At 35.4% G+C, this 16,041-nt stretch overlaps 1 protein-coding gene and 1 long non-coding RNA gene across 5 annotated transcripts in view; both read left to right on the forward strand.

Moving 5' to 3' along the window:
* Nucleotides 1-291: 291 nt before the first annotated feature.
* LOC137177325 (uncharacterized) lies at nucleotides 292-6,536 on the forward strand. The gene is made up of 2 exons (XR_010926070.1): nucleotides 292-456; nucleotides 6,266-6,536. It is a non-coding gene; the product is annotated as an uncharacterized lncRNA (long non-coding RNA).
* A 3,450-nt stretch (nucleotides 6,537-9,986) lies between these two features.
* The window catches only part of LOC137177246 (T-lymphocyte surface antigen Ly-9-like), a 34,292-nt gene continuing 28,237 nt past the window's right edge, over nucleotides 9,987-16,041 (forward strand). For 2 of the 4 annotated variants that reach the window (XM_067583419.1, XM_067583421.1), the window contains exons 1-7: nucleotides 9,988-10,082; nucleotides 10,360-10,492; nucleotides 13,042-13,143; nucleotides 13,666-13,815; nucleotides 14,517-14,642; nucleotides 14,735-14,895; nucleotides 15,128-15,215. In XM_067583419.1, coding sequence (XP_067439520.1) covers nucleotides 13,098-13,143; nucleotides 13,666-13,815; nucleotides 14,517-14,642; nucleotides 14,735-14,895; nucleotides 15,128-15,215 — 571 coding nt within the window. In that variant the 5' untranslated portion in view covers nucleotides 9,988-10,082; nucleotides 10,360-10,492; nucleotides 13,042-13,097. Of the gene's footprint in view, nucleotides 10,083-10,359; nucleotides 10,493-13,041; nucleotides 13,144-13,665; nucleotides 13,816-14,516; nucleotides 14,643-14,734; nucleotides 14,896-15,127; nucleotides 15,216-16,041 lie in introns of all 4 variants that reach the window. The other 2 variants (XM_067583422.1, XM_067583420.1) reach the window with 2 other exon arrangements.

A 16,041-nucleotide genomic window follows, 5' to 3' on the forward strand; every position in this document is an offset into this window, starting at 1 on the left:
ATTGAAAACTAATTGTGCTGACAGTGGTAAACAACCCTGTTATTATTTAGACTGTACAGCTGATCCAGCTGTGCCAACATATATATATATATACATAGACACACACACACACACACACACACACACACACACACATATATATATATATATATATATATATATATATATATATATATATATATATATATATATATATATATATGTAACACAAGTTATTGTTATTCAATGCATTTACCATAAAGGTGAGAATACATGCGCACTCCAAATTTAGGGGTGGTTACCTGAGGACAGGCTGATTAGCAGGATGAGACACACCTGGGCCCATTGTGCCTCATGTATGAAGCCAAAGAAGCTACCAGCTCAGAGCACATGGAAAAGGCAGGAATTTGTTGAGAAATGTTTTGTTTTTCAACAAAGGAAGTCTTTAGTAAGATAAGAAGTTACTGTTCTCTACAGGTAAGGAGTCTGAACTTGCAGGTAACGTTACTGTTAAAAATTAACTTTATTGAGCCCTCACAAGCTTTGAAATGTTAGCTTAGTTTTTGATAGACTACATCAAAATAAAGCAGTTTGGATATAATGAATTCTGGCCTCTGTGAAGGATTTCCTGCTCTCCAGCTGTATTATATCAATGGGACCAACAGGAGGGCTGTGGCTCTGTATGTGGACAATGACTTGAATGTTCTTAAAATTTCTAAATGTATATTTTGATTTTTCTCATGTTACTGTAAGTATTGGTGGTTAAGTAATTGTAATTAACAGACCATCTATTTCTATTGTTTTATGTTTTGAGTAAGGGGCAGACAAAATAAGATTTTCTTCTCACAATCTGCTTTGTGAATTCCATATAATGTTTGATAAATCTCTGCCAGTATATCAGGTCTGGACTTGGATTTGATTTCTCTTATTGTAGTTAAAGCTGCACCTGAATCACTGCATATAACTGAGTTGTCTGCTTTATTGTCCTCTATCCACCAAAGTGCCCATTAATATTGCCAACATCTCAAGAGAGGCGATTGAATTTCTGTCCAATTGGTGTCATCCACTGGGTGGCAGTGCAGTGCAATGTTAGGCTCAGTGAAGCCAGATAACAAAAAGATATCCTGAGTATGTTGAACTTACTTCGTAGTACAGGGGCCTGTTTCAGAAAGCAGGTTTAGTGAAATGAGGGAAACTCTGGGTTTTCAGTTTCAGAAAGAGAGCTAACTTAAACTTGGTGTCAGTTACTGCAGTAACTGATTCTGTGAAGCTAACCTGCTCGCTGGCAGGTTTTCTTCAACAAACCCTGAGTTTCTCTCCGTCTTCTCCCTCTTACAGAACCAGACACACTGTTTCATTTCCTCATTCATTCAATCCGTATCAAAGCGCATTCATTAGCAGAGGTTCACTATCTGTAAGAATCTAAATCCTGGTTGAATATTAGTTTAGTTACTCAAGGACTTTCTAAAGTTACCACTTTATATAACTATATATTTACATTTTATAATATCATCACATCACCAGCACAGGTCCTCCGACAGCTGAAGAGTCCTTAAATCAAAATATATAGTGATTTCTTCTTCATGGTACAAATTGTTTAATAGAAATAGTACACTGCAGGATTCAGAGCGCCTTAAAAACCTCAGAGAAAATCCAGCTTGGTTATGTGTGAAATAGAATATCATTGATCACTGGAATCTTTGTTATAAAAGATGCTAAAAATCACACTTTAGATCCTTTGTGGTCAAGTTCAGTAACACGCAACAAAGCAAACTGTAGAAGAAATTTTGGAATCAAACTCCAGACTGCTGATTAAGAGGAAAATGTTAATGCTTGAGTAACAGATCAGTACTGTCCATCTGATTTTATACATGTACACATGTAAGGTACAATAGTCTAGGCAGTGCATCAATTTTGACATGCAACAATCCTGAAATAGTCTGGAAATGCAATAAAAGGTACAGAAGGCTGAATAAGATGAGAGCAAATAAGCTGATGTGAACCGTTTTCTTCCAGGATTTAAGGGGTGATTCTGATGAAACTAGTTCAAGGAATAAAATCCACTCGAGCCGTTCAATCACTCATGATATGAACACAAAACGTTCCTGAATAAACTGAGTTGGGATTAATCTCAAACTGTGACATTTGCACTCCCAAGAATGTCGAGTACAAAACAATAGGAAACCTCCAGCATTTAAAGAACACAGCATAGAAGAAGAAGATCCCACCTCAACCTTTGGTCCTTCTGGTCAAGTAGAAATGGATCTCAGGTGTTGCTGAGGCCCAGTGGCCCACTGAATGTCAGCAAGTCAGAATTTAAACCAGGTCAGATTAAAAATACAGAAAATAACAGGATATAATAAGATTTTAAATCTTTACTTTCAATCAGTGTCTTTTTTTTGAGAGAAATCAAGGCTCTTCTGTCCACAGTAATTAAAAGAATAAGACTGGTAAAACAATGTGCAGACTATATTTTGCATTCAAATCAAATTCTCTGTTTATAAGGCATTATATCATTACAGTCTATTTCAATTGGACTTAAAAATGTTGGATTTTCATACATTTAAAAGTATGATTGTATATTTATACAAACCTTTTATAGGAAATGATGAACCCCTTTGACTTTAAAAGTCAAAACCACATACTTTCAAAAGTGAAACTTAAAGATAAGAGTAAGAAATACTTATTGAATATAACTTCATACTTCAACAGATGTGGAAGAAAAACTATTTTGCTTACCTACAATATGTAAATGATACAATAAAACATATAATATATATAATATATTCAATATTTCACTGCATTTGTTAATAATAAACTTTGAACCATGGAGAGAAGACTGTTAAAATTAATCTAAATGTCAAGTTATTTTAAATGATAGTTGTGTGAAATTACTGATGTGTTAACATGAAAGCAGTGTTTAAAGGTTGTAGCTGCTCAAAGTGAAGATTAGACCTTTACTGTTATTGATTTTACAGCAATGACTCTTATTGTTGTTGTTGAGTGAAAATCTCACATGTCTCACATAACTTTGGGGATTACCCTTATTTGTTTCCCATCTTTGTGGAAACTCAGAATTCGTAGTTAAAATGGTCCAATTTCATCACATCAAACAGCTGGTGTGACAATAATTCTTAAACAGAAAACTCACGAGGCCCGTATGTACATTGAAATAGTTGTTGGTCTCTAATTGTTCCTCCTGTTCATACTTGCCCTGAAATACTGTCAGACTTAAGTGTAAATGATGGGAGTCAATTACTCAGTTCCTGAAAAAATGCGTTGTTAAATTCAACTTAGACTAAAATGAAGGTTCAGTAGCCTGAGTTAGATAAAATCAAGAGGGTACCCTCCACATTTGCAGCTTTTCAATATGAAATCCCTAAAACGACGAACTTCAAAACACAAGACAAAACAGACCAAAATAATAGAAGAAAATGTAAACAACACAAGTTAGACTTGCATTATATTTTAGACATGGACTTTCAGAACTGTATGTTGGTTTTATGGTTGGTGGAGAGAAGCTGTGGTGCATCACTCTGAAAACTGGATGTAATAATGCAAGCATATCAGAATTCCAACATGCATGTATTGTCACGTACTTACCAGTGATACTTGCAGGACTAGTTCTTCTCAAACAAGCTCTAATTTCCTCTGTGGTTTAGTCAAACAGGAAGTCAAACTTGACAACACGCCCTGAGAAAGCAAAGAAGAAATCTAGAGAAACAGAAGAAGCGAAGCAATAATCTTTATAAACATTATTACTGTATTTGTTTGTAGATTTCTTCACTCTGTCATTTTCCACTAAGTGAAGACTTATTGTATCTTTGATTTGTATAATCTTAATAAGTACAAATTTTTCTTTTCAATTTTCACACTGTCAGGATGTTGCATCCACTCATCTTACTTCTCCTATTACAGTCACAGGGTAATTTCAATAAACCATGCTTGAGTAATACATGGATGTGTTTACATGTGCTGGAAAGCAAAAAACACAATTCAGCTTCTGACAAAAAAGAAAAAAAAACCTTTTTATGTAAGTGCAATGAATGAGATGAGATTAAAAAAAATGTCATGAATGTAATACAGATATCAAAACTACTATTAAATTATAAGAAACTGATCATTAATTCAAGAAGGAAGGCTGGTTAGAGTCTACAGTTAAGCAGCTCTGTGAGGCTGCACTTCACAACACCAAGTGAGGTTTCCAGTGTGAATTCAGTTGAAATTTACAACAGTGATTATAGATCAAAAATATTTTTTGTGCACTTACCAACTGATTAAAAATGAAAATACACAGTTGACAGTTTACTTTAACTTTGTCCAGATTAGTCTTGTAGGAGTATTAAAGAACAAGCCGTTGTCCTCCTACAACCTGCATTAGTTAGTACAGTATTGACTAATTGAATATTATACTGTTCAGTAGCTTTAACTTGTGTAATTTTAAAATATCACCTGAATAAGTGGTACATGAATACACAACTTTTTTTTACCAGAATTCCAGAACAGCTCAACAGAGATTTAATATTTAAAAATTAAAGGAAAAAATGTTAAGTAGTGACAGGGTGAAACAGTCTCTTCAGAAAACTGTAATGTTTGAAATGTTGAAAATGTCAGACTCAGTCAACCTTACAATCAGAACAACATGAGAGAGACAAGAGTTTACTCCCACGCTCACTTTTCAAATTTAGTTTCTCTTTCTGTCCGTCTGCAGCTGCTGAGATCAAATGTCACACTGTTGTTAGAAAAACAGGAAGGTCAAAGAGTGAGAAACAGCTTACTGACAGTCACTGACTTCACTTTGCAGTGAGAAACTTATGACAGTCTTCAGTGTCTCCATATACAGCATGTTGGCTGAGGACATTTTTATTCCTTATTCAATGATTACATATTTGTTAATTTTCTTTTAACTTTTTTGGATTCACCTGACTGATGGACAGTCTTTCAGAGCTTTGGTTTTCCATCACATCATTATTTATTAAGACCTGAGCACTGAGTAGTGTGAAGGCCCTGTTGTAATGCAAGGAATTATTGTTTTTTGTCCAAATTAACCACAATTTTTGAAACTTTCCACATGCATCAGAATTGTGAACATTTATATGTTTTATGGGTCTTGGACATGGGTGTTGCAAAATGGCTCGATAGCGCCCCCATGAAATGTTGAATCCCCCACATATAGGTTTCACCTAGATGCACCAAATTTGGAAGGCACATGTATCGTCCAAACTTTCGAAGAACATCTTGGAGCCATACCCTAAGCACAACAGGAAGTCAGCCATTTTGAGTCAAAACGCCTTCAATTTTGGTAGGTTACATCTACAGACCTTTGCAATGCTAAATTGCAAAGCTTTTTGGTTTTCATTGAACGCCATTGGCGTGGTTTGCCAATCAATTTGGCCCAAAACATGTTTGGGGCTTTGAACAGGAAGTTGTTGTAACTCAACTTTACATTGTCCAATCCGCCACAAATTTCTCATTCTTAATAGGAGTCCAAGCCTGAACACAACTACATGTCAATATTGAGTCATAGTCATAGCGCCACCTACTGACAACAGGAAGTAGGCCTTATGTGACAAACATCCTCCGATTTACATGAAATTTACATGGTGTGGTCTGCACATGATAAACAGCAACACGACATAATTAGGGTGTTCTCTAGAGACACAGGAAGTGATAGTTATCTCCTACATGCAATGTCCAAGCAAAATAGTTTTCAAATGGAAACTCTTGTCGTCATGTGTGTTACAACCAAATAATTTTATCAGATATAATTTATTACTTGATCAAACCTTTCCTCAAACGGCTGATTTTCTATAGATCCCACTCCCTTTATACTTACTGTGTTTTTCATACTTCCAAGTGAAGTGGAGAATCATTTAACCTTTACCAGAGCCAAATTAAATACATGTATCTAACGTATGAGGGTCAGATGATTACTGGCTTTCTAAGGAGGTTTGATGATGGAAACAGGGAGTTCTGAAGTCTGAGGAACATTTTTAAATTATATTTTTATTATATGAACTATGTATTTTAATTGTTTACACTCTTTACATTATTTGCATGATATTTAAGATCCTGCTCAGTCCATGTCCAAAAAGTCTGCTGTGCTTTCTATGCCAATTTTTACTTAACTGTTACATCTGTATCATATTAACTATTATAGTTTGACATTTTAGGAAATACATTTATTCACTTTCCTGCCAAGAATTAGATGAGAAGCATCAGACAGCCACTTGTGACGGACCCTCTGCTTTGTGCTTCTTGTTGCTGCTGTGTTCTTTGTTTGCAGGAGCAGGTTCCTGAGCAAACTGATCAGCAGGATGGGACACACCTGGGCCCCGTGTGCCCCATATAAAAGTCAGAGAAGCTGCCAGTTCAGACCGTCTCTTCTCTCCCCCACATGCTCCTGTGTTATTTTTTAGTTCATTTTCTTTTGTTTCACCACTCACACAGCGCAAACTCACTCATCCACTCCCTGCATGGCTGATTTTACAGACTGACCCTGCCTATTGTTATTTTTTGTTTGTTTTGAGTACTTTGTGCTAAATAAATTTACTTTCGTACTCTCGAATACCCATGTGACCTCCCGTTTTATTGCTACAGTCTAGAGCCGGGCTCTGACAAATGGGAGCTTGTACTAAAAGTCTTTGGAGGTATAGTGATAAGTTTGTTTGGTTTGGTTAAAGTTGCTGCCTCTTAAGCAAACAAGTAGACATCATTGTTTGCAGGGTTTTGGTGAATTGTAGTAGCAAAGTTCCACTGTTTTCCTCTCTCTGATGGTTGTAATTCTACTCCATCACATTAATACCACTCAAGTAGTTTGAAGTCTGAAAATCTATAGTTTTGTCCCCCCATCACTTACACTGTAAGTGCATTATGAAGGGATCTTCTAATGGTCAGTATGAACATGAGGAATGATTACAGCAAGAAAAACATGTTTCAGTGTTCATTTGGGCTCCTGACTGTTGTTTTAAGACAGACATGAAATGTGAGCCTGTCTTTTAATCTTTATCTTGGGGCGTTGATATAACTGTTAAATATGTTTGGTGAATATGAAGCCACCTCAAGGAGCCAGTTAGTTAATTAGCTTGGCATAAATACTTAAAGCCTGGTTCTGCCCAATTATCAACAAAAAGAAAACAAAAGTCCACTTACTAAATACCTCTAAAGCTCACTCATTAACATGATATATGTTGTTTGTTTAATCCGTTGAAGAAAGAAAAAAACAGTATAAAACGGCAATTTGCCATTTTATGAGGAATTATCAGTGTATGATGTATTATAGGACCTCTTATAATACATCCATGGGAGTTATATGCCAGACGGTTTATCGGCTGGGACCAGTTGCCAGGCAACCACATGCAGAAGGAAGTTTTTTATTTATTTATTTTTTCTTCTGCTCCGCTCAAATTTCTGAATGTTTTTATTTTAGAGGCACCAGTAAATCGAAGCACCGCTGTCTTACTGAAATCGAGCTTCTCCCTTTATGACAGTTACAGAGTGACTGAAACATACAGTAATAAAATATGAAATGACGGCGGCTCATCAGGTGTGTAGACAGTAACCCTGGATTTGCGAAAGATCTCGCGAGAGTGATCCCGAATCGTGATTTTTTTTTGTGCCTGAACCTAACCAGAAGTTAACCACAGCGTTGTCATATCATCAAACATAATTATTTTGCACAACACACACAATGAAGAAACAACACGTACAAATCTCGCGAGAGATTTGCAAATCTAAGGTAACCATCTAGACCTAGATTCGACCTTGCCCAAGGACACTATAAAACTTTTATAGTTTCCTTGATCTTGCCATGGATGTAATATAAGAGCTCTTAATAAAAACATCCATGGACCTTGCCCTCATTTCACCCTTCACTCTCAGCTTCAGCTGTCAGCGGCAACCTTTCCAACTTTTTCACTCTCTGAATACATTTTTAATCTCTATATACTTGATATATGTTTAAATATCAACAGAATCATTGTGAACTTATGTATCTTACTTCTATTTAAGCCAAACTGAGAACAAGGAAAATGTGGCTATTTTACTTTCTGTTCTGGATCACAGTGAGAGTCAGCGCCATGAAGTTTTGGATAATTTTAAATGTTTTTAACTGACATCTTGAGAAAATTTTAATATCATGGTATATTTCTGTGCATGTTTTGTGTTATATTTCAATTTCAATTTTAATTTTGTGACCACATCCTCTGGTTAAATAGATAGTCTAGCTTCTGTTTACCAATGCAGGCCAGTGCCTCCCCATTCACTATCTAGATGCCTTATTAATTGTTCCAACGGAAAACAATAGGAAAAAAAGTCTGAGGCTACTGGGAAAAAGCAGAAGAATATGTATCCATAGTTAAGGTGATCAATAGAAAACTGGCAGCATTTCTTCTTGTTCTGCGTCATTTTGCTGATATGATTGTTGTTGTTTTATGATGCTATTAATGATTAAACATTTGGACCTGCAGTGGTCAAATAAAATAACCAGGTCAAAGGTCCACAGGAGTTTTGGTTCGGGAGTTTCTTCCCCCAAGAAAATTTGATGTTATTTAACTAAAAACTATGCTTTTTTTAAAACACAATTTTGGACTATTATCTATGTGCCATAAAACAATCACAAAACATTGGTAAAACAGGCTTATAGTGAATGGATTTGAACTGCGATTTTCTCATCCTCCCATAATCAGGCTGTAGCCACCAGCCAGCTGTAGGGACAACTATGGTTAGAATTTTATCTTTATCTTACCCACAAACAATTTATTTGTCCCGTTTTGCACATATCACAGAGATACAACAGACTACATTAATGCCATCTCACCACTTGCCCCCTGTGTTGAATATCATGTTATGTGTGTATTAATGTCTGTGCTTGTTCAACGTAGGAGTTGCAGGCCTGCAGCCTGGGAGCCTTGGCAGCCAGGGAAGTCAGTCCTACACAAAGCATGAAACATAAGTCACCATGATAGGTGTTATACACAATGATAACATCATGAAAACTCTTTACGACATGAAGAATATATGAAAATAATGTTAATTAAAATAAAGCAGATTATATTTCTTTATCTCAGGAGTGGGGACAGCTTATGGTTCGGTGTCACCACTGAGAGCCAAGAGCTGTATTCCCTCTTCATGAGGCACAGTCCCACAGTCTCACTGAGGCCAAGTGTTCCCAGCTGGAGGGGAAGCACAGGATGGTCAGCCTGACTGATGCTGAGGTGATGAAGAGTGAAATTAGTTTCTTTTTTTGAAGCTGCAGTGCAGTATTAAGTTGCCCTAAGGAGGTGTCATTTCTGTGTGGGGTTCTCTAGATTGGTGAATGCCTACCCGTGTCATAGTAGTAATAAAGTATAATAAGGTTGTCTGATGTGACTGCTGTTAGTTATTGGTTTGATTAATGATTTACAGTCTAATAATGTGTGTTTGTATTGATTACTAACGGTGGCTGATCAGGCTAATTATCAGCTAATTGTACTCAGTTTCTATGCAGTAAATGATTGTGTGCGTGTTTTTAAACAACTTTTCAAATTAAACTCTATGTGCTTGATTATGTTATTACTGACTTCTGATGAAACTTGAAAGCTATTAGAATTCTGTTGCAGATATCCAGAACGTTCATTCTAGATATCAAAAATGTAATTGTGGATATCTGAAGTTGAGAGCAGAATACACATGAATGGCAAAAGTGATATAATTTGTCCCCGGAAAAATGTCATTGTGAATATCTGAAAGGTTCATTTTGACTAGGAAGAATTGAATTAGATATCTACGATGCATATCCAGTCTAGCTGTTAAATGTATCTTAAATTTATTTTTGACTTGTAGACAATCAACGTTGTCGGTATCTTGAAATACAATTTCTACTAGTAAGACTTGCCATAACAGACTATAGTATAACACCTGCTGCGGGTCACTAAATGTGACAGAATATAGTGTCATGACCCAGCTCTTAGGACATGACAAATAAAGGGAAATACCAACGGATGTACCCACAATTAATCATTTATCTGTAACGCCTCCTCTATTCCCTCCTATTTCCTGGTGACATTTACTTTCACTTTTACTTTGTCTGACATCGTGACGCAGATTCTTTTCTCCATCTTAAGGTAATGTAACCGACAGTTTCCAGTGTTTTACACTTTAATGGCTCTTTGTTCATGTTGTTAGTGTTAACTACTGTTAGATTAGCTCCTCTATAAACAGAAGAAATCTGTCGTTTGGTTGTTAAATTGTCGTTTGGATCTAAAAGTGAACTCAACTAACGGCGGTAATATTTTCCGCCATTTTGTAATTGAGTTTGTGTGTGTGGTGTAACAGTTGAAATGAGTTGATCGTCAGTAGTTCAGCACAGTGTTTTTATTACTGTGTCCCAACACTTTTCAGGTTTTCCTGCCTGAATCAGCCTGTGGAGGAGGCGGAGATGAGCCGCTGCTCTCCCCGCTGTCTGAGACCCTAAATGCGGCTCCGCTCGGCCGGACAGCCGCTGGAGAACAGCTTTGACTTCATGTATCTACAGGTGAATATAGACCTGTTTATATTTATACTACAGGACTGATGTGGAGACAGAGGGGGAGATTTAACCTGTTAATTTATTTTAGTGTTTTCACGTCGTCAAATATTAGAGAGATAGAAAAAACATTTAGTCAAAATCACAGATGGAAACAGCTGACCTCTCCCTCCTCTCAGGACAAGGACACAATTTAACAGATGTGTGTTAAAATAATCAGGAGCCCAAATGAACAGTGAAACATGTTTTTCTTGCTGTAATTATTCCTCCTGTTCATACTGACCATTAGAAGATCCCTTCATAATGCACTTACAGTGGAAGTGATGGGGACAAAATCCACAGTCCTCTTTCTGTGCAAAAATGTATTTAAAAGTTTATCTGAAGCTAATATGAAGCTTCAGCGTCCAAATGAGTCAAATCAAGTAGATATCTTTCAACGTTACAGTCTTTTTAGTGCCAAAGCTCCTCTTTTTGTTACTATTCTTCCACCACAGCTCAACAGGGAAACACTGTCTGAGGAAACACAAAGAGGGAATTTTTAGCTAAAAAGACTGTAAATGTGTCAGATATCCACTTGATATGACTAACTCAGACTGCTGAAGCCTCATATAAGCTTCACATCAACTTTTAAATGACTGTGTGGACACACTGTGGATTTTGGCCTCCATCACTTGTTACTTCATGCTTCACTACATTTTAGAGGAAAATATGCACTTTTTACTCCATTCTATTCATTTGACATATATACATATTGTAGTTAGTTTACAGATTGTGATTTTACATTTTGAAAAAAATCATACTTATGAAATCCAATGCAGTGTTAAAGATCAAACCAGTGCTCCTCAACCTGTTTGGCTTGTGATCCCTGTGACCAAAAAGCAGCATCTAGTTGGGACCTCTTTACTTTTCAGATGGTTTCATTTATAGAATTGCTAGTGGGTCCAGAGAGGTAAAATTATACAATATTTCACTGAAAAGCAAATATGAAGCTAGAAAAAACAAATAAACACAGCAGCAGAACATTTAGTTTTTCTCTTTTCTTTCCTTTCTGACCCTTTGGGGGGTCTGAATCCTACAGGTTGGGAACCACTGGACTAAACACCAGCTACTTCATTTAAAAAAAATTATTATGTATTAATTTAATCCAAAAAGTAATTCTTCCATTGTTTCTTTTTTAAGATGTGTGTGTTGTGTCTGGTTGACATGTTTTGCTCCTAGTTATGGAGGTTTTATATGGAGGGTTTTAAGGGCTGAAACTAAATATATAAATACATAAATAATTATATAATGCTTAAATAAATTAATAAATAAATAATTATTTCATAATAATTGTCACCATAAATAAATGAATCACAAATTAAATGAGACATTAAATATAAGTTGAATTTATGTTTATTTATTTATTTATTCACTTGTATATTAATTCATTTATTAGTTTATTCACACTTTTATTTATCTATTTATAATCTAATTTCATCATTTATACATACTTTTATTTATCCATAGCGTAACTTGCTGCAGCTAAACAAATAAATGTGTCAACTTCATCCATCAAAAGTCAGGGGGCGGGTTAAAGACTCTGATTGGTGAATGAACAGTATTACAGACCAGCAGGATCTGAGATCCTGAATACAGCTTCATTCATTTCTGTGTCAGTCGGGTCAATATCATTCCAATTCATTCAGTGAAGCCGTCAATCTGATCTAATAAAGCACAGGAACTGTAATTTGCCTCCATCTGTTCAGCTACAGCCGACATATCTACTATTGTAACACACAAGATTTAATTTAAATCTGCACCAGGTGCTGCCATCTTGAATTAGGCAAAAGCAGCAGATTCAAGTTCAACCACCAATCACAGGGCAGAGTCCGACCCCCTGACTGCTGATGGATGAAGATGACGCATTTATTTATTTCACTGCAGCAAGTTACACTATGGATAAATGGAAGTATATATACAGAAAGAAAGAAAGAAAGTTATAAATAGATAAATAACATTTATATATTTAATGTCTGATTTAATTTGTGATTTATTTGTGGTGATAATTAAGCACTGAATTACACAATTATTTATCTATTCATTTATTTAAGCATTTTGTTGTTATAATTATATATTTACTAATATATTTTAGAATATAGTCATATAATTATTTATGTATTTGTATATTTAGTTTTGGCCCTTAAAACCCTCCATATCAAAATAGCAGAAGGAAATGTTTTTATTGATTTATTTCTTTTATTCTCTTTCTTCATGTTTGTGTTTTAGAGGCAACAGTAAATCAACAGTTCTGTCTTAAGGAAACTGATCTTCTCTCTTTATGACACTAACTTACAGAGTGACTGAAACATTTAATGAAATATAAATAAAATGACAGCTGCTCAGTCAGAAGTTCGTCATGTATGTGAACCACTTCTTGTTGTTCTGCTGCTTTTACTTCCTCCTTCACTCTCAGCTACAGCTGTCAACAGAAGCCTTTCCTACTTTTTAACTTTCTGAATACATTTATAAATCTATATATACTTTAAAAAATGTTTTTATATGTTTTTAAATATCAACAGAATCACCGTGAATTTATGTGTCTTTCTTCTATTGAAGCAAAACTGAGAACAAGAAGATGTTGCTGCTTTACTTTCTATTATGGACCGCAGTGGCAGCCAACAGTAAGTTTAGGATAATTTAAACTGTTTTAACTGTTATAATCTTTTAACTGACATGTTGAGAAAATTATGATATCATGTTATATTTCTGTGCATTGTTTGTGTTATATTTTTTGGTTTCAATTTTCATTTTGTGACGACACCCTCAGGTTAGATAGAGTCTAGTTTCTGTTTACCACATGTACACATTTACATGAACTGTGACAACAGAAATGTATATTTGAACAAACACTTATATTTGCTAAAAAAACAACATCAGAGTGTGTTAAATGTTAAATACTGCTGTAAATGCTAAACAGGAGGCTTTAAGTAAAGTTTTACTGCTTGTTATTTTGAGTATTTCTATTTTATTCTACTTTATGCTCCACTACATTTTAGAGGTAAATATTGTACTTTGTACTTTACTTTTTACTTAGTTTTTACTAAAACTAGAGCAGGACACACTTGATTAAAGAAAAAATACATTTCAGTGATTAAACAGAGAAACTTGCATTCACATGTATTTTGTTTTATTTTATTTTGCAGAAGAACCACTCTATGGGAAAATAGGTGACGAAGTTGTTCTCACATCAGACTCTGTAGTGAATCTCATCACCAGTATAGAGTGGAAACATGGAGCTGATCTTGCCATGGAGTGGTATGGAGGCGAGACTACCGCCTACCGACACTTCAAAGGTACCACTTTAATCTGAATCAAGCTGTTTGGTAGCCAGAGATCAATGATTTTATACATTAGTTTGAAGATTTTAACAAATTTATGTTGAGATTTTGGTTTAAATTAGTAGTCTTAATATTTTCTGTTGTAAATTAATTATATTTTAAGGAATTCTTGTACAGTAGTTAATAGGTTTATCCCAGATTTTGGCTAAATTAATGGATTATATTATAATAGAGGGGTTATGATGTATTTTCTGCATTGATTGAGTTTTTTTAAGAAGTATAACCCATTAAACTTGACAAATTAATACTGACCCTGAATTTTCACCTTAAGTACAGTATTGAGGCCCTTTAAAGGTATACTGTTTCACTTTCATGTGTTTTGGTAAAAAAGCCCTTAAATATCTGAATATTTGCAATCCAAAGATTTTTTTTTATTAATTATCCCTGTAAAACCCAATTAAATACCTTAATTATATAATTATCAATGGGTAAATGAATAGAATTAGGGATTCACTTGCTTTTTCAGTGGGCAAAACTAGAGATTTTTTGTATGAAAATCAGCTGTTCTACAAACATTTTTAGTTTTTTAAAGTGCAAATTTCTCCAGCTGCCCACTCTTAAGTGACCAACACTGGAAATAAGTGACTCTGGCTGACAACATACTGTAAGATGACGAAAAATCCCTGTTTAGAAGCTAAACCTGTGCATTTTTGCAGATCGTGGTTCGCTGAACACTTTAACTGGAGCGCTGACGATCACAGGACTGACTCCAGACGACAGCGGCAGCTACACAGTAGAGATCAACAACAAAGTCACCAGCAAGACTCAACTCCTGGTTATCTGTAAGTGGAGGAATTGTGTGTGAAGTTTGTCTTAGTTTATCAAAATGGCCCTGAATTCAAAGGAAATGTCTTTTTGTTTTGTTTTCTATCAGCTCCTGTCTCTAAACCCACCCTCTCCATACGGTGTGAACCTGAGATGACCTACTGTGTCCTCACCTGTAATGGCGACACCACAGACGCTGAACTGGTCACCTACAGGGGGACGTCAGGTGACATGACGTGGCCTTCAGCCAAGGAGCACAATATAACAAAGGTAAACACAGGATAATAATGTTTGTGTGTCTGATCAGTAACAGATAAATCATGTTGCAAGAAGAAACCAGAATCTAGTCTTTAAATTGATTCACATATTCAGGCATCAGTTGGTGACCAGCTTATTGTTGATAATCTGGACAAACTGTAAAAATACAAAGTGAGCTCCTCAAAAAATCTGTATGTTTGGTTTATGAACTTTCAGCTAATATTGTTTTTCTCCCAATTTTAAGGAAGATGATGAGCTGTGGTTCAGCTGTGCGTTTGAAAACCCAGTCAGCTTCAACAGCAGTGAAATAGTCTTCAACCCCTTCAAGGAAAGTGAGTTATCACACCAACAAATATCTGCTGTGACACATTTAATGTATTAATGTATCTTACTGTTTTTCCTAAACATGACAATGTACAATGTACACATTTACATGAACTGTGGAACCAGGAAATTTATATTTGAAGTCTGTCATAACTGTGAATATTTGGCTGTGAACAGTTTTATAAATCTGGTTTAAGGAATGGTGATGTGATGAGGGGTCATAAGGTATTTGTTAAGAGTTTTAAAGAGATATTTGTCCCCTAAATTTAGAAATAGACTAGAATCAGTGGTGGAAAGTAGCTGAGGTGCTTGGGTAACACTTCAAGTCCCCCTATTTAGCATTAATAAGATGTATATGAACATTTATAAACATTTAATAAAGGTTCATAACACACTATGATGTAGTTGTAAGTATATGTTAAAAGGACGGATTCACATTTCAAGTCTGTCTTAAAACAACAGTCAGGAGCCCAAATGAACATTGAAACATGTTTTTCTTGCTGTAATCATTCCTCCTGTTCATACTGACCATTAGAAGATCCCTTCATAATGCACTTACAATGGAAGTGATGGAGGACAAAATCCACAGTCCTCCTTCTGTGCAAAAATGTATTTAAAAGTTTATCTGAAGCTAATTGAAGCTTCAGCGTCCAAATGAGTCAAATCAAGTAGATATCTTTCAACGTTACAGTCTTTTTAGTGCCAAAGTTCCTCTTTTTGTTAATAAACTTCCACCACAGCTCAACAGGGAAACACTGTCTGAGGAATTTTTAGCTAAAAAGACTGTAAATGTGTCAGATATCCACTTGATATGACTAACTCAGACTGATGAAG

This window comes from Thunnus thynnus, chromosome 24, assembly GCF_963924715.1.
Source record: "Thunnus thynnus chromosome 24, fThuThy2.1, whole genome shotgun sequence".
NCBI classification, from domain to species: Eukaryota; Metazoa; Chordata; class Actinopteri; order Scombriformes; family Scombridae; genus Thunnus; species Thunnus thynnus.